This window comes from Schistocerca piceifrons, chromosome 6 (genome assembly GCF_021461385.2).
Source record: "Schistocerca piceifrons isolate TAMUIC-IGC-003096 chromosome 6, iqSchPice1.1, whole genome shotgun sequence".
Taxonomy (NCBI): domain Eukaryota; kingdom Metazoa; phylum Arthropoda; class Insecta; order Orthoptera; family Acrididae; genus Schistocerca; species Schistocerca piceifrons.
Genome location: NC_060143.1, coordinates 481411210 through 481431326, shown reverse-complemented (window position 1 = coordinate 481431326; position 20117 = coordinate 481411210). Strand labels below are relative to the sequence as shown.

General features: G+C 46.4%; 1 protein-coding gene across 1 annotated transcript in view; it reads right to left on the bottom strand.

Annotated features, from left to right (window-relative positions):
- The window catches only part of LOC124803392, a 319564-nt gene that overhangs the window by 20813 nt on the left and 278634 nt on the right, over positions 1-20117 (bottom strand). The window contains exon 3 of the mRNA XM_047264575.1: positions 9779-9874. Coding sequence (XP_047120531.1) covers positions 9779-9874 — 96 coding nt within the window. The remainder of the gene's footprint in view (positions 1-9778; positions 9875-20117) is intronic.

The following is a 20117-nucleotide window of genomic DNA, read 5'->3' as shown; positions in this document are numbered from 1 at the left end:
ATTCCTGTGACAGGAAAACGTGGTTTCGAAGCCATAATTCCTTTACTACTGAGAAATGGAATACAGCCATTTGGTCGAACAACTCTTCTTACGCACTGTTTCCAACTTCGGGCCCAGTTTACTTCCCAAGAGTGAAACATGACGGAGATTTCGTGATGATTTTGGCGGCGATATGGCGGTATTCCATGCGCCCCATGGTTACTCTGCGTGGTCGCACTGCAGTCAAGGATTATGCGGCGATTTTGGCTGATCCGGTCCGTCCCATGGTACAGTGTTTGTTTCCGAGAGGTGATGCTGTGTTCCGAGACGACAGGTCCGCTGTTCACACACCTTGCATCATTCAGGGCTGGCTCTGTGAGCACGAGGACGAATTGTCACATCTCCCCTTGCCACCATAGTCGCCATACCTCACTATTATTGAGTCTTTGTGGTCTACTTTGGAGAGAATGGTGCCTGATTGCTATCCATCATCATCGTTACCGGCACTTGCCACTATTTTTCAGGAAGAATGGTATAAGGTTCCCTTGAAAACCATGTAGGACCTGTATTTATCCATTCCGTGCGGACTGGAAGCTGTTTGGAATGCAAGTGGTTTCCTACACCGTATTACGCATGGTAATGTGCTTTTGCTGTTTCCATATTTTTGTCCCTATATTTTTGTAAATATACGAGGGTCACTCCAAAAGAAATACACACTATTTTTTTTAAATCCATCTTCTATTCTACATGTTTGAAAGTTTTACGGTGTGTAGATAGATCCTTTAGGAACAATATTTTCTTTTCTCCACACAATTTCGAGCCCTCTCAACTGCCTTATACCATCTTGGAACCAGCGCCTGTATACCCGCACGGTAAAATTCTGGACCAACCTGTTGGAGCCACTGTTTGGCAGTGTGCACAAGGGAGTCATCATCTTCAAACCTTGTTCCAGGAAGAGAGTCTTTCAGTTTCCCAAAGAGATGATAGTAACATGGAGCCAGGTCAGGGCTGTAAGGCGGGTTTTTCAGTGTTGTCCATCCGAGTTTGTGATCGCTTCCATGGTTTTTTGACTGACGTGTGGCCATGAATTGTCGTGCAACAGCAAAACATCCTGCTTTTGCCAATGTGGTCGAACACGACTCTGTCACGTTTGAAGTTTCTTCAGTGTCGTCACATATGTATCAGAATTTATGGTGGTTCCACTTGGCATGATGTCCACAAGCAAGAGTCCTTCGGAATCGAAAAACACCGTAGCAATAACTTTTCTAGGAGAAGGTGTGGTTTTGAATTTTTTTTCTTGGGTGAATTTGAATGATGCCACTCCATTGATTGCCTCTTCGTCTCTGGTGAAAAATGATGGAGCCGTGTCACAATTCTTCCACGAAAATCATCTCCACCATTCTCGTACTGTTCCAAAAGTTCGCTGCACACCATTTTTCTTATTTCTTTGTGAGCCACTGTCAACATCTTGGGAACCCACATGGCACAAACCTTTTTTAACGCCAACACTTTCAGTATTCTGCAAGCACTTCCTTCCCCTGTCCCAACGTAGCGTGACAGTTCTTTCACTGTGATGCGTCTATCAGCAGTCGCCAATTCGTTAACTCTCTGCACATTTTCTGGAGTGTGTACAGTATGAGGACTGCCACTGCGAGGACAATCCTCAATATTGCCGTGCCCGCTTTCATCACGAAACCTCCTTACCCAGCGACCAACTCTACTGCGATCGACAGCAGCATCTCCATACACCTTTTTCAACTTCTTGTGGATGTTTCCCACTGTCTCGTTTTCACAGCACAGGAATTCTATGACAGCACCTTGCTTCTGACGAACGTCAAATGTAGCAGCCATTTTGAAGACATGCTGTGACGGCGTCACTCACGGGAACAGGTTGAACTAAGTTTGAAAACAAGCGGGAAGGATGTATTTACACACTGTAAAACTTTCACACATGCAGCATGAAAACTGTATTTTTACAAAAATAGTGTGAATTTATTTTGGAGTGACCCTCGTATTTAGTTCAGGAGATATGCGAAGGAAAGTAGCTGTTACTTAAAATTTCGCGCAGCGAAACTTCACCATCAAGCAGGACGTTTTAATTTATCACTTCCTTCCTATAAACTCTGTCCTTAACACACTTTGCAGGCAGTTTTGACGTATATCACTAAATTAGCTGCAAAATTATATAACTGTACCTCTCATAATTCATGAGATATGACGTCATAAATATTGGGATGCGTCAAAAACTAATTTGCCCTTAAAATGGAGCGCAAATTAGCGAGACTGTATTTATCCAGTGTTTAGTAATGAGACCACCTAGTGACTTCTAACAAATTTTAAGCACAATGTCAATCCTTTCGTGAACTTTTTCTCGCTTACGTGTTTAAATACAAATATTAATTACATTACGTGATTTTTAAAGTAATCTGACATTTGTCTAGCATTTTTACATATGGTTGGTCGACCATTTAATGAATCGGGGATTTACTGGCTGCAAATTAGATTGGAACTGCTGTCTTGCGGCTGTTTTACTGCATCGCTGTAGCCCATACAGTGACAAGTGGACCGCGTCTACTCATGATCTCCGATTTCATCCAAATGTTTGGTATAACCGTATACAGCATGGATTCTACAAGACCTTAACACGATTCCAGAAGTATTTGGCTCCAGAGGTCTACGCACAGGTCAAGCAACTCCCACAAATTACGGCATGGTGGTGTACGGGCAAGCAGCTGGCGCTCGAGAAGTGTTCCATTAGGTTCATATCAGGCACATTTGCTGGCCAAGACATCAATGTGAGTTCACTATAATGTCCCTCAAACCACAGTAACACGATTCTGACCTTACAACTGTTGGAAGATGTAATCGCCGTTGGGGGAGATCTATAGGAATCAGCATGGGTTTCGAAAAAGACGATCGTGTGAAACTCAGCTCGCGCTATTCGTCCACGAGCCATAGTCACAGGTTCCCAGGTAGATGCTGTGTTTCTTGACTCCCGCAAGGCGTTTGATACAGTTCCCCCACAGTCGATCAAAGTAAGAGCATATGGACTATCAGACCAATTGTGTGATTGGATTGAAGAGTTCCTACATAACAGAACGCAGCATGTCATTCTCAATGGAAAGAAGTCTTCCGAAGTAAGAGTGATTGCAGGTGTGCCGCAGGGGAGTGTCGTAAGACCGTTGCTATTCACAATATGTATAAACGACCTTGTGGGTAACATCGGAAGATCACTGAGGCTTTTTGCAGATGATGCTGTAGTATATCGAGAGGTTGTAACAATGGAAAATTGTACTGAAATGCAGGAGGATCTGCAACGAATTGACGCATGCTGCAGAGAATGGAAATTGAATCTCAATGTAGACAAGTGTAATGTGCTGCGAATACATAGAAAGAAAGATCCTTTATCATTTAGCTACAATATAGCATGTCAGCAACTGGAAGCAGTTAATTCTATAAATTATCTGGGAGTGATCTAAAATGGAATGAGCATATAAAATTAATAGTAGGTAGAGCAGATGCCAGACTGAGATTCATTGTAAGAATCCTAAGGAAATGCAATCCGAAAACAAAGGAAGTAGGTTACAGTACACTTGTTCGCCCACTGCTTGAATACTGCTCACCGGTGTGGGATCCGTACCAGATAGGGTTTATACACTCCTGGAAATGGAAAAAAGAACACATTGACACCGGTGTGTCAGACCCACCATACTTGCTCCGGACACTGCGAGAGGGCTGTACAAGCAATGATCACACGCACGGCACAGCGGACACACCAGGAACCGCGGTGTTGGCCGTCGAATGGCGCTAGCTGCGCAGCATTTGTGCACCGCCGCCGTCAGTGTCAGCCAGTTTGACGTGGCATACGGAGCTCCATCGCAGTCTTTAACACTGGTAGCATGCCGCGACAGCGTGGACGTGAACCGTATGTGCAGTTGACGGACTTTGAGCGAGGACGTATAGTGGGCATGCGGGAGGCCGGGTGGACGTACCGCCGAATTGCTCAACACGTGGGGCGTGAGGTCTCCACAGTACATCGATGTTGTCGCCAGTGGTCGGCGGAAGGTGCACGTGCCCGTCGACCTGGGACCGGACCGCAGCGACGCACGGATGCACGCCAAGACCGTAGGATCCTACGCAGTGCCGTAGGGGACCGCACCGCCACTTCCCAGCAAATTAGGGACACTGTTGCTCCTGGGGTATCGGCGAGGACCATTCGCAACCGTCTCCATGAAGCTGGGCTACGGTCCCGCACACCGTTAGGCCGTCTTCCGCTCACGCCCCAACATCGTGCAGCCCGCCTCCAGTGGCGTCGCGACAGGTGTGAATGGAGGGACGACTGGAGACGTGTCGTCTTCAGCGATGAGAGTCGCTTCTGCCTTGGTGCCAATGATGGTCGTATGCGTGTTTGGCGCCGTGCAGGTGAGCGCCACAATCAAGACTGCATACGACCGAGGCACACAGGGCCAACACCCGGCATCATGGTGTGGGGAGCGATCTCCTACACTGGCCGTACGCCACTGGTGATCGTCGAGGGGACACTGAATAGTGCACGGTACATCCAAACCGTCATCGAACCCATCGTTCTACCATTCCTAGACCGGCAAGGGAACTTGCTGTTCCAACAGGACAATGCACGTCCGCATGTATCCCGTGCCACCCAACGTGCTCTAGAAGGTGTAAGTCAACTACCCTGGCCAGTAAGATCTCCGGATCTGTCCCCCATTGAGCATGTTTGGGACTGGATGAAGCGTCGTCTCACGCGGTCTGCACGTCCAGCACGAACGCTGGTCCAACTGAGGCGCCAGGTGGAAATGGCATGGCAAGCCGTTCCACAGGACTACATCCAGCATCTCTACGATCGTCTCCATGGGAGAATAGCAGCCTGCATTGCTGCGAAAGGTGGATATACACTGTACTAGTGCCGACATTGTGCATGCTCTGTTGCCTGTGTCTATGTGCCTGTGGTTCTGTCAGTGTGATCATGTGATGTATCTGACCCCAGGAATGTGTCAATAAAGTTTCCCCTTCCTGGGACAATGAATTCACGATGTTCTTATTTCAATTTCCAGGAGTGTAGAAGAGATAGAGAAGTTCCAACGGAGAGCAGCGCGCTTCGTTACAGGATCATTTAGTAATCGCGAAAGCTTTACGGAGATGATAGATAAACTCCAGTGAAAGACTCTGCAGGAAAGACGCTCAGTAGCTCGATACGGGCTTTTGTTGATGTTTCGAGAACATACCTTCACCGAGGAGTCAAGCAGTATATTGCTCCCTCCTACGTATATCTCGCGAAGAGACCATGAGGATAAAGTCAGAGAGACTAGAGCCCACACAGAGGCATACCGACAATATTTCTTTCCACGAACAATACGAGACTGGAATAGGAGAACTCAAAGTACCCTCCGCCACACACCGTCAGGTGGCTGTCGGATTATGGATGTAGATGTAGACTTCCAGCATGAAGCGACGCAGGTGGTAAGCAATAATGTTCACATAGTTCAATGCTGTCATGATGCCTTCGATTACCACCACAGATTCCGTGGAGGCCATACTCACTGTACCTAATAACATAATTCTGCCGTCACATGCCAGCACCTGTGGTGCCGTGCGTGGTTCGTGCAGGCATTCTCTAGATGATGACGTGCAGCGACCCAACCATCGATGTGCGATTCATTCGACAGCCGACCCTTTTCTACTGATACACGGTGAAGACTCAGTGATGGTTCAAATGGCTCTGAGCACTATGGGACTTAACAGCTGAGGTTATCAGTTCCCTAGAACTTAGAACTACTTAAACCTAACCAACCTAAGGACATCACACACATCATGCCCGAGGCAGGATTCGAACCTGCGACCGTACCGGTCCCGCAGTTCCAAACTGTAGCACCTAGAACCGCACGGCCACTTCGAAGACTCAGTGCTGCTGAGTCCGCTGTAATCATAAGTGACGATGTCGTTGGATCAACACAGGAACACGCAGGGGTCGTGTGACGTGGAGCTCCATGGTCAACAATGAACGGTGTGCTCCGAAACACTTGTGACTGCACCAGCATTTTATTGTGTCGCCACATACGCCACAGGTCGTTGCCTATTGTAACGCCCCAAGGACAGAAAACCCCAATTAACAAACTTTGTGGTAACTTAAAGTATGGAAGTGAGCCATCTTGGCAGTGACGGCAACTATTGACGATAAAATCTACACTGGTAATATTTTGATTAATACCTATATCAATCAAATACTGATAATAGTATACAAAAAGGGGAGATAAAAGGAAACGATTATCACAGATTCTTTATCAAACATCTATAGAATAAATTCAAAATCATATGAATGAAGGTTAAATCCCAGATAGTAATGCAGTCAAAGACAATAATTACCATGGAAGAAAGTTGTGGCCGCATCGAAAAGGAAATTCAATGCGACTACAATGCAACTATCAACCGTACACAGGCAGGGTGACGACTCCAGCGAGCGACCAAATGATGTAAATTGCCCTGAAGATGACCCCATCGCGGGTTGAAACCGGTTGGCGGCTAAATAAATAATGCGATTGTGACTGTCATTTTGAATAATTGGCTCTACATTTTGTGATGAGCCATGGTCGTCCAATACCGTAGGGCCAACCCGTTATTTCACCGTCCTTCAACCACTTTCCATAGGTGTTCACGACAGTAGTACGCCAACAGGCGATCAGCTTCGCCGTTTCAAAGCTTCTCGTGTCCAGCCGCATCGCCACAAGAACGTCCCCTTTGTCAGACTCGCTTATATCAGTGAATTTCTGCATTTGCGGCCCGTATCTTCGCTATAATGACTATCTACCGCTTACATTCTTTCGTTACTGCGTCACGTGCTCACAATACCACCAGGAGGCAGTCAACTTTGCGGTGGGCAGTGCGAGGTGCATTCAAGTTCTAAGGCCTCCGATTTTTTTTCTAATTAACTACTCACCCGAAATCGATGAAACTGGCGTTACTTCTCGACGTAATCACCCTGCAGACGTACACATTTTTCACAACGCTGACGCCATGATTCCATGGCAGCGGCGAAGGCTTCTTTGGGAGTCTATTTTGACCACTGGAAAATCGCTGAGGCAATAGCAGCACGGATGGTGAATGTGCGGCCACGGAGAGTGTCTTTCATCGTTGGAAAAAGCCGAAAGTCACTAGGAGCCAGGTCAGGTGAGTACGGAGCATGAGGAATCACTTCGAAGATGTTATCACGAAGAAACTGTTGCGTAACGTTAGCTCCATGTGCGGGTGCGTTGTCTTGGTGAAACAGCACACGCGCAGCCCATCCCGGACGTTTTTGTTGTGGTGCAGGAAGGAATTTGTTCTTCAAAACATTTTCGTAGGATGCACCTGTTACCGTAGTGCCCTTTGGAATGCAATGGGTAAGGATTACGCCCTCGCTCTCGCAGAACATGGACACCATCATTTTTTCAGCACTGGCGGTTACCCGAAATTTTTTTGGTGGCAGTGAATCTGTGTGCTTCCATTGAGCTGACTGGCGCTTTGTTTCTGGATTGAAAAATGGCATCCACGTCTCATTCATTATCACAACCGACGAAAAGAAAGTCCCATTCGTGCTGTCGTTGCGCGTCAACATTGCTTGGCAACATGCCACACGGGCAGCCGTGTGGTCGTCCGTCAGCATTCGTGGCACCCACCTGGATGACACTTTTCACATTTTCAGGTCGTCATGCAGGATTGTGTGCACAGAACCCACAGAAATGCCAACTCTGGAGGCGATCTGTTCAGCAGTCATTCGACGATCCCCCAAAACAATTCTCTCCACTTTCTCGATCATGTCGTCAGACCGGCTTGTGCAAGCCCAAGGTTGTTTCGGTTTGTTGTCACATGATGTTCTGCCTTCATTAAACTGTTGCACCCACGAACGCACTTTCGACACATCCATAACTCCATTACCACATGTCTCCTTCAACTGTCGATGAATTTCAATTGGTTTCACACCACGCAAATTCAGAAAACGAATGATTGCACGCTGTTCACGTAAGGAAAACGTCGCCACTTTAAGTATTTAAAACAGTTCTCATTCTCGCCGCAGGCGGTAAAATTCCATCTGCTGTACGGTGCTGCCATCTCTGGGACGTATTGACAATGAACGCAGCCTCATTTTAAAACAATGCGCACGTTTCTATCTCTTTCCAGTCCGGAGAAAAAAAATCGGAGGCCTTAGAACTTGAATGCACCTCGTAATAATAATAATAATAATATTGAGCGTATGGCATTGGTGGCCGGGAGACCCCTCGCGGGGCGGTTCGGCCGCCGCTCCACAAGCTCTTTAACGCCACTATGGCGACTTGCGAGTGAATAATGATGAAATGCTGATGAAAGACACACAACAGCCAGTCGTCTCGAGGCAGAGAAAATCCCTGACACCGCCGGGAATCGAACCCGGGACCCCGTGCGCGGGAAGCGAGAACGCTACCGTAAGACCACGAGCCGCGGACACGGTGGGCAGTGGACATAATGTTTTGGCTCATCAGAGTAACTTAGCGTACTTTCCAGACAGCTGAAAGGCTGCTCCTCCCGAATGCACTAATGCAACTTGTCATATCCAATTTTATAGTCAGCTAAAGAATCCAATCAAAAAGTTTCAAAATTGCTCTTATCTCGTCGAGCGAAGAAAAGAAATAACATTCCGAGAAGACTGTATAAAAATAATATTCCACTGTAAACCATCAGCTATACTCGCCAATAATTGGCGAAATTATGCGTTTTGTGAATGTAAAACCAGTTGGTTTTTGTACAGAAACTTTGAAACACCCATGTAATTGTAAAAATAAGGCTTCATAACGTGTGTAGTATGCCGAAAAATTAGTTCTACCCCTCTCTTTACGATGAATATTATCGCAGCATGTGTAAATCATCAACTGTAAAAATAACAAAAAAAAAAAAAATGGTTCAAATGGCTCTGAGCACTATGGGACTTAACATCTGTGGTCATCAGTCACTTAGAACTACTTAAACCTAACTAACCTAAGGACATCACACACATCCATGCCCGAGGCAGGATTCGAACCTGCGACCGTATCGGTCACGCGGTTCCAGACTGAAGCGCCTAGAACCGAACAGCCAAACCGGCCGCCTAAAAATAACAAAAGTATCTAATTTTGTATATGAAGTTCTCCTGTACGCCTTGCAGTCCTTTTGTGGAAATTTATTTCCAATCCCATATTATTTTTGCCTTTCCTTTTCATACCATTTATGAAAATATTAATAAACACAATACACTGAGCGTTATTTCACATTATTTGCCGTGTAAGTAACGCAAAAATTGAAAAAAGGAAAAAGATTTCCGCAGAAGAACTCGACCTCACGACCCTTGGATTATCGTTTTGCGCTCTTACCGCTGCACCGACAGTTGCCTGGAAACGACGCTAGCACATACGGCTCGTGCCTCGCTTGGCCATCTGGAGCTCTCGCTTCTATCACATTGATTCCTGGCCAAGCCCTGAATGCACCATAAATCTGAACGAAATCTATGATGATGAGCAGGTGCCGTCTGCTTGTGAGCTTCTGTCCGCTGGCGTGCCGCACCCCTTATTCGTCGACACACCTGCCACTGTCCGACGCGCCCCCTCTACCAGGTCCGTGCTGGCCCAGGGCTACAGCTCCGTAGAGCGCTAGCGTGATGTGAGCTACCCTCAGCTAGACCTCCTCCTCCCCCCCCCCCCCCTCGGTGATAAAACTTTACAACAAGCGTTCCTGTGTTCAGCTGACGGGCCATGCTGTTTAGACTAACAAACGCCTCGGCTGCGCCACATTTACTCACCTCTTCTGCAGTCCGAGGGCAGAGCTGAGGGCGCCACAGCTGCGAATCAGTTCCGTCTCCTCCTCGAACCATAGTATCTCCGGTATGTCAGCAGGCCTGAAAAGGAAAACAGAAAACTGTCACTAGGGTTCCGATTTTATTTTTATCAACATTCAGGCCTTCAAAACCATGCACCAAAATACATGACAAATGAGTAAAAAATCGGCACCTGTAGGTTTATAGTCAATATAGGGCTAATAATTATTTCCCCACAATCTGCACTACCATGTTGAGAGCGTAATTGCAATATTGAGTATACAGTTTCGATATAAATACAGTGCTCATATGGCTCTGAGCACTATGGGGCTTAACATCTGAGGTCATCAGTCCCCTACAACTTAGAACTACTTAAACCTAACTAACCTAAGGACATCACACACATCCATGCCGTAGCGGTCGAGCGGTTCCAAACTGCGAATGTAACAGCAAACGATATGACTAATAGTGATACAAGGTACCCTCCGCCATGCACCGTACGGTGGCTTGCAGCGTATGTATGCATATGTAAATGTACATAGAGCTACCGTCTGGAACCGCGCGACCGCTACGGTCGCAGGTTTGAATCCTGCCTCAGGCATGGATGTGTGTGATGTCCTTAGGTTAGTTAGGTTTAAGTAGTTCTAAGTTCTAGGGGACTGATGACCTCAGAAGTTAAGTCCCATAGTGCTCAGAGCCATAGTGCTCAGAGCCATTTGAACTTCAACGCACCGGACGCAGTACATAAGGTGATATCGCTAATTGTTTCGGCTTATTAGGGCTATAAAAGCTAAACAGCTGTAATCACGTTAGTTTATTTCCACTGAGGTTCCGCACCAGCGCAGATCATCTTTGAAAGTAGTGTCTTCTAGTGGTTGGTACGTAGATGATGTCAGCCATTTCGCGTTATTGATATTAGACCGCGCAGTCATAATAAGGGGCAGAGTTGGGCGATTGATCAGTAATTTACTTAGAAAGTGTAAACTTTATATTACAAAGGTTTTTTTGACCTACAATAAGTATATAAACAGGAACAACGTTTATCGTTTAATAGGATGAGTGCCTTCATCATTCATTTATGTTTAGATTGTAATTTATAGAATTAAGAGGTCTGCTTCAGGGGGTAGTCAGGCAGGGCCAAATCTTCATTTTAGCGTTTCTTATTTTCCGTTGCGCACATTCATTTTGCCGGTCACTGTGGCTGAGCGTTTTTAGGCGCTTCAGTCCGGATCCGCGCTGCTGCTACGGTCGCAGGTTCGAATCCTGCCTCGGGCATGGATGTGTGTGGTGTCCTTAGGTAAGTTAGGTTTAAGTAGTTCTAAGTCTAGTGGATTGATGACCTCAGATGATAAGTCCCATAGTACTTAGGGCCAGATTCCAGTCTGTATAGGGTAGGCCCGGAGCCTCGACTTGTAGTATTCGCTTTGGCTCTACTCGCGCTCATACTCAGCCACGTACCTCGCTCCACTGATTTTGCAGTCAGGTATAATATACTTTCAATCAAGTTATTATCCAATTCTTGTTCAGATGAGCAATTAAAGATTGTAATTATTCACGTCTTGTCTTTGTTCGATTATTTCCCAACCGAGTACCATAAATCTTTCAAACTTCCAGTTAACTATCTCCACATTAGGTGACTGGGCGGACCTTCTCCAGTCTCTAATGCCACTGAGCGTCTAGACCACTCGCTGGACGCGACAGCTCAATGATTGCTACATAACGAGGACGGTCGCTCAGGCTCGCCGTTCTATGCTATGTGATCAAAAGTATCCGGACACCCGTAAAAACATACGTTTTTCATATTAGGTGCATTGTGCTGCCACTACTGCCAGGTACTCCATATCAGCGACCTCTGTACTCATTAGACATCGTGAGAGAGCAGAACGGGGCGTTCCGCAGAACTCACGGACTTTGAACGTGGTCAGGTGATTGGGTGTCATACGTCTGTATGTGAGATTTTCACACTCTTAAACATACCTAGGTCCACTGTTTCCGATGTGCTGGTGAAGTATAAACTTGAAAGGACACGTACAGCACAAAAGCGTACAGGCAGACCTCGTCTGTTGACTGTCAGAGACCGCACACAGTTGAAGAGGGTCGTAATGTGTAATGGGAAGACATCTACCCAGACCATCACACAGGAATTCCAAATTGCATCAGGATCCACTGCAAGTACTATAACAGTTAGGCGGGAGGTGAGAAAGCTTGGATTTAATGGTCGAGCGGCTGCTCATAAGCCACACATAAAGCTGGTAAATGGAAACGACGTATCGCCTGGTGCAAGGAACGTGAATATTGGACGATTGAACAGTGGAAAAACGTTGTGTGGTGTGACGAATCACGATATACAATGTGGCGATCCGATGGCAGGGTCTGGGTAAGGCGTATGCCCGGTGAACGTCATCTGCCAGCGTGTCTAATGGCAACAGTAAGATTCGGAGGCGGTGGTGTTATGGTATGGTAGTCTTTCTCTCGGAGGGGGCTTGCACCTCTTGTTGTTTTGCGTGGCACTACCACAGCACAGGCCTACATTGATGCTTTAAGCACCTTCTTGCTTCCCACTGCAGAAGAGCAATTCGAGGGTGTGACATCTTTCAACACGATCGGGCACCTGTGGCGGAGTGGTTACGCGACAAAAACATGCCTGTAATGGACTGGCCTGCATAGTGTCCTGAACTGAACCCTATAGAATACCTTTGGGATGCTTTGGAACACCGACTTAGTGCCAGGCCTCATCGACCGACATCGATACCTCTCCTTGTAATGGTACTTGAATTACGTAACCATTACGGCATCTCACCTCAACCTCTCGATACCAGCAATATTCTACTGTGTTTCTGTAAAGTAGTTAATATAATTCTGAGACAACATTCAGATTTGATTTCATTAATGTAGAGGTACTTTGATACATCGATATGCTTATATTGCAGTGATATTATTCTTATGTGTATTCTTTCTTTCGTCACTATTATCTTTGTTGTACTTGTAACTCTGATTTTTGGGCGTGTAAGCGGTTATTAGGGAGTCAAATCTTGGTCGTCATGTTGAAAAGACGCAAATTGTAGACAGATTATAAAATGTGAACTTTAACACTGAGGAAGATATTTTCAAGTATATTTTATATTTTGAAGTGATGTTTTGTGACTTACGTGATATTGAAACAAAAGTAATAAAAAAGAAGTGTAACTTAAATTCGGAGTGCTGATTACTTTTTTTACATCACCATTGTCCTAACTTTCAAAGGTTTAATCTTCAAGAATGGCTTGTGAAACACATCTATAAAACTTTTGAACATCGCAGAATAACACCTAGGCCTCTTTGCATCCAAGCTTGGAATCATCACTACCTAGATTTTCGATGATTGAGCCATGAGTTCACAACGAGACCAGCTTGGGAAACACCAAAAGATGAGTGCCTAGTTTATCCATTGTTTCATGAAATGACTTTATTAACTGTGCTCTAATGACACCTGCCACATCATATAACTTTATTGCTGCCCGAAAATGCAATATTTAGCAGCGTGGTAGGGTTGTTAGATCCTCAATGCAGCACTCCGTGAAGAATGGGCTGCCATTCCCCAAGAAACCTTCCAGCACCTGATTGAACGTATGCCTGCGAGAATGGAAGCTGTCATCAAGGCTAATAGTGGGACAACACCATATTGAATTCCAGCATTACCGATGGAGGGCGCCACGAACTTGTAAGTCATTTTGAGCCAGGTGTCCGGATACTGTTGATCACATAGTGTATAGTGTTGGCAACTAGACATGGCTGCCAAAACGCATTCTCAAACGCAGCGTTTTTCTCCGCTACCCCGTTCTCATAGATTTACAAGCAGCCGTAAACATTGATGACGCTCATTTTGGCAGCAACAGAGCAACGTGAATTCTGCCAACGTGTGAATCCAGCAACAAGTTGGATAATCTCACTTGAGCGTCGGTGCTTCGAGTAGGAACGATGTGTCAAAGCGATGTAGTGCAAGCTGCATGAGGGGCGATAGCTAGCTGGCGGGTCGCGGTCGATTGGGCAAGGTTCGTGCATCACGCTAGCCAGGCGTCACTGCTTTCCGTCGTGTTTGTCACACAATGCGGCAGCGGTCGGTCAGCGACACAGAGCCACAGGTTAGAAAACAAAGGCATCACGCAGCTGAAATCACACGCGACGCTTTGTTGCGTGCGTGCGCCACTTTCCACCTATCTTATCTCGCATAGCTAAACGTGGCGGATATAGCAGTTGCGGCAGTCGCCGTGGGAGATGAATTTGACGCATTACGTTGCGAATCACGTGCCAAAGCTATGTAGCGCAAATTTCACGAAACTGGTTTCATGTATGAGAGCAGACGCCGGCGGCGGCAGTGTGCGCTTCAGTTTCGTCATTTTCTCAATACCGGAGTCATCTCTGAAACGAAAACTTTGGCAGCTGAACGAATAGTGGCGAAGTTAATACTTGTCGGAATCAGATAGATACAGAAGAAAAGAAAGAACAGACGTGTTTGGATTCTTGATTAGGTACAAAAAATGTCACCCCGTTTGCTCAGCGAGTTACTAAAAGAAATTGTTGTGGGACACTCGAGAAGATATTTCAGTTATCTGAGAATGTCACCAGAACAGCTCACGTTGTTTTTTAAAAAGTATTAATGACACGACAAGAAATAAACGTACTATGATGTGCGAAATATTGTCGCCAGAATACTGTCTTTTTTTGGCTAGAGAGGATTCGTATTCATCTTTACAATAAATGTTTCTTCTGTTCCACAGCCAGATATTATTCTCGCTTATGCGTTTCTAAGTGAATGAATTTCACGGAGCAGCTCTGATATCATCCGTCCATCCATGTTCAGGTCGCGTACGACTGCGTCAGAGAGGCAATTCTGACGTTGCGGTTGGTAATGGAAGCAAGACTAAAGAAAAATCAAGACACGTTCATAGGAATTGTCGACCTGGGAAAAGAGTTCGACAATGTAAAATGGTGCAAGATGTTCGACATTCCCAGAAAAATAGCGGTAAGCTCTAGGGAGAGAAGGGTAATATGCAATATGTACAAAAGCCAAGAGGGAATAATAAGAGTGGACGACCAAGAACGAAGTGTTCGAAATAAAAAGAATGTAAGAAAGGGAGGTAGTCTTTTGCCCCTACTGTTCAATCTGTGCATCGAAGAAGCAATGATGGATATAAGAGAAAGATTCAGGAGTGGGATTAAAATTCGAGGTGAAAGGATGTCAATGAAACGAGTCGCTGATGACATTGCTATCCTGAGTGAAAGTGAAGAATTACATGATCTGCTGAATGAAATGTACAGTCTGATGAGTACACAGTATGATTTGAGAGTAAATCGGAGAAATACGAAGGTAATGATAAGTAGTAGAAATGAGAACAGCGAGAAACTTAACATGAGGATTGATGGTCACGAAGTCAATGAAGTTAAGGAATTCTGCTACCTAGGCAGCAAAATAACCAGTGACGGACGGAGAAAGGAGGACATCAAAAGCAGACTAGCAATGCCAAAAAGGGCATTCCTGGCCAAGAGAAGTCTACTCGTATCAAATATGGACCTTAAATTGAGGAAGAAATTTCTGAGAATGTACGCTTGGAGCACAGCATTGTACGGTAGTGCAACATGGACAGTGGTAAGACCGGAACAGAAGAAATCGAAGCATTTCAGATGTGGTGCTACAGACGAATGCAGAAAATTACATGGATTGATAAGGTAAGGAATGAGAAGGTTCTGCGCAGAATAGGAGAGGACAGGAATATGTGGCAAACACTGTTAAGGAGAACTGACAGGATGATGGAACATGTGCTAAGACATGAGGGAATGACTTCCATGGTACTAGAGGGCGCTGCAGAGGGATAATATTGTAGAGGAAGATAGAGATTGGAATATATCCAGCAAATAAATGAGGAAATAGGTAACAAGTGCTACTCTGAAATGAAGAGGTTGGCACAGCAGAGGGATTCGTGGCAGGTGGCATTTAACCAGTCAGAAGACTAAACAAACAAAAAAACGACCGCTTCAAGTGCAGCAACATGTCTCTGCTTCTCTTTACAGTCAATGTCATTAAAATCCATAAATATCTACGCATGGCGTAGATGTCCAAGACGAACAAATGGTTCAACTGGCTCTAAGCACTATGGGACTTAACATCTGAGGTCAGCAGTCCCCTACACTCAGAACTACTTAAACCTAACTAACCTAAGGACATCATTCACATCCATGTCCGAAGCAGGATTCGAACCTGCGACCGTAGCAGCAGCGCGGTTCCGGACTGAAGCGCCTAGAACCGTTCTGCCACCAAGACGAACAATCAGGTCTGTTTCCAGTTTTATATTTAACTTTTCTAACATGCTACTGACGCAATACTTAACCTTAAACTAGGCGCCATTATTAGTTTCGTGTCGCCAAAGTTGGAACAACCCGGAACTTGAAAGTTCCTGGCAACCCGGAACTTTTCAGTTTCGACAGCGAGTTGTGCAAATGCGCGTCGTGCATGCGCAATGAACAGTAGTGCAGTTCCGAAACTTGGTTTCGCAACTTCGTGTAAACTAACCTTTGGGTGCATCGTGACAGAATGGCAGGATATCACAAGTTGTTGTAATCGACATAGAATGTGTTTATGCTACGATATCTCTCCGAGGTCAGTATTTTACAATGAAGAGCCAGAAAAACTGATACACCTGCCTAATATCGTCTAGGGCTCTCGCGAGTACACAGAAGTGCTGCAACAAGACGTGGCATGGACTGGACTAATGTCTGAAGTACTGCTGGAGAGAATTGAGATTGTGAATCCTACAGGGCTCTCCATAAATCCGTAGGAGTACAAAGGGGTGAAGGTCTCTTCTGAACAGCAAGTTGCAAGGCATCCCAGATGTTCATGTCTGGGGAGTTTGGTGGCCAGCGGAAATGATTACTTCAGAAGAGTGTTCCTGGAGCCACTCCGTAGCAATTCTGGACGTGTGGGGTGTCACATTGTCCTATTGGAATTGCCCAATGCACAATGACATGAATGGATACAGGTGATCAGACAGGATGCTTACTACGTGTCACCTGTCAGAGTCGTATCTAGACATACCAGGGGTCATATATCACTCCAAATGCAAACTCCCCACACCATTACAGAGCCTCCACCAGCTTACAGTCCCCTGCTGACATGCAGGGTCCATGGATTCATGAGGTTGTCTCCACGACCGTGCACGTCCATCCACTCGATACAATTTGAAACGAGACTCGCGCAACAAGGCAACATATTTTCAGTCATTAACAATCCAATGTCGTTGTTGACGGGCCCAGGCGAGGCGTAAAGTTTTGCGTTCTGCAGTCATCAAGGGTACACGGATGGGCCTTCAGTTCTTATTACAACAAAAAAATGGTTCAAATGGCACTGAGCACTTTGGGACTTAACATCTATGGTCATCAGTCCCCTAGAACTTAGAACTACTTAAACCTAACTAGCCTAAGGACATCACACAACACCCAGTCATCACGAGGCAGAGAAAATCCCTGACCCCGCCGGGAATCGAACCCGGGAGCCAGGGCGTGGGAAGCGAGAACGTACAACATTTCCGGAGACGGAATATATCCAGTGCAAGAATCAACGTGGGTTTCTAAAACAACGATCGTTTGAAATCTAGCTCGCTCTGTTCATCCGTGAGACCAGAAGCATATATACACTCCTGGAAATTGAAATAAGAACACCGTGAATTCATTGTCCCAGGAAGGGGAAACTTTATTGACACATTCCTGGGGTCAGATACATCACATGATCACACTGACAGAACCACAGGCACATAGACACAGGCAATAGAGCATGCACAATGTCGTCACTAGTACAGTGTATATCCACCTTTCGCAGCAATGCAGGCTGCTATTCTCCCATGGAGACGATCGTAGAGATGCTGGATGTAGTCCTGTGGAACGGCTTGCCATGCCATTTCCACCTGGCGCCTCAGTTGGACCAGCGTTCGTGCTGGACGTGCAGACCGCGTGAGACGACGCTTCATCCAGTCCCAAACATGCTCAATGGGGGACAGATCCGGAGATCTTACTGGCCAGGGTAGTTGACTTACGCCTTCTAGAGCACGTTGGGTGGCACGGGATACATGCGGACGTGCATTGTCCTGTTGGAACAGCAAGTTCCCTTGCCGGTCTAGGAATGGTAGAACGATGGGTTCGATGACGGTTTGGATGTACCGTGCACTATTCAGTGTCCCCTCGACGATCACCAGTGGTGTACGGCCAGTGTAGGAGATCGCTCCCCACACCATGATGCCTGGTGTTGGCCCTGTGTGCCTCGGTCGTATGCAGTCCTGATTGTGGCGCTCACCTGCACGGCGCCAAACACGCATACGACCATCATTGGCACCAAGGCAGAAGCGACTCTCATCGCTGAAGACGACACGTCTCCATTCGTCCCTCCATTCACGCCTGTCGCGACACCACTGGAGGCGGGCTGCACGATGTTGGGGCGTGAGCGGAAGACGGCCTAACAGTGTGTGGGACCGTAGCCCAGCTTCATGGAGACGGTTGCGAATGGTCCTCGCCGATACCCCAGGAGCAACAGTGTCCCTAATTTGCTGGGAAGTGGCGGTGCGGTCCCCTACGGCACTGCGTAGGATCCTACGGTCTTGGCGTGCATCCGTGCGTCGCTGCGGTCCGGTCCCAGGTCGACGGGCACGTGCACCTTCCGCCGACCACTGGCGACATCATCGATGTACTGAGGAGACTCACGCCCCACGTGTTGAGCGATTCGGCGGTACGTCCACCCGGCCTCCCGCATGCCCACTATACGCCCACGCTCAAAGTCCGTCAGCTGCACATACGGTTCACGTCCATGCTGTCGTGGCATGCTACCAGTGTTAAAGACTGCGATGGAGCTCCGTATGCCACGGCAAACTGGCTGACACTGACGGCGGCGGTGCACAAATGCTGCGCAGCTAGCGCCATTCGACGGCCAACACCGCGGTTCCTGGTGTGTCCGCTGTGCCGTGCGTGTGAACATTGCTTGTACACCCCTCTCGCAGTGTCCGGAGCAAGTATGGTGGGTCTGACACACCGGTGTCAATGTGTTCTTTTTTCCATTTCCAGGAGTGTATATACAATATATACAATATATACAAGCTAGACGATATTAGGCAGGTGTATCAGTTTTTCTGGCTCTTCATTGTAAAATACTGACCTCGGAGAGATATCGTAGCATAAACACATTCTATGTCGATTACAACAACTTGTGATATCCTGCCATTCTGTCACGATGCACCCAAAGGTTAGTTTACACGAAGTTGCGAAACCAATACATGTATACAATATATACATGCATATGGGATAGGTTTCCAAAGTTGAGAACTGCTCGAAGGCTTCGTCAGTAACAGAGCCCAATATGTTGTCCTCGAAGGCAAGTGTTCATCAGAGACTAGGGTAACACCAGGAGTGCCCCAGGTAAGTACGATGGGACCACTATTATTCACTGTATAGATAAATCATCTTGCGGACAGCTTGGGTAGCGATCTGCGGTTATTTGCTGAAGATGCTGTGATCGACGGGAAAGTGTTGAAGTAGTGTGACTGTATACAGATGACTTAAAAATATTTTCTAGTAGGTGTGAAGAATGGTAGCCAGCTCTAAGTGAACAAAAATGTACGTAAATGTGGATGAGCAGGAGAAACAAACCCGTCATGTTCGGATACAGCATTAGTAGTGTCCTACTTGACACAGTTACGTCCTTTAAATATCTGGGCGTATCGCTGCGAAGCGCTACGAAACGGAACGAGCACGTGAGGAGTGTGGTAGAGAGGGTGAATGGTCGACCTCGGGTTCTTGGGAGAATTTTGGGAATGTGTGGTTCATCTGTAAAGGAGACCGCATACAGCACTGCTCAAGTGTTTGTGGTCCTTTTCAGGTCGGTCTGAATGAAGACGTCGAAGCAATTCAAAGCATAGCTATTAGATTTATTACCGATAAGTTTGATCAACACACAAATGTTACAGAGATGCTTCGGGAACTCAAAAAGGAATCACTGGAAGGATCGACCAACACTACTGAGAAAATTTAGAGAATCGACATTTGGAGCTGATATACACACATCAAAAAAAGGTTTGCTTCACCCCAGTTTCCAGAACTCCTGAAGATTGACTGTATTGACTGTGGATATTGTATCAGTCCCTTTGACTGTTCAGAGATGTCACTAAACCCGCCCAAAGGTGTAAACAACCATGCATGAGCAGCGCCTATTAGACGGACGGGGTCCGCTCTTCAAATGGTTCAAATAGCTCTGAGCACTATGGGACTCAACATCTTAGGTCATAAATCCCCTAGAACTTAGAACTACTTA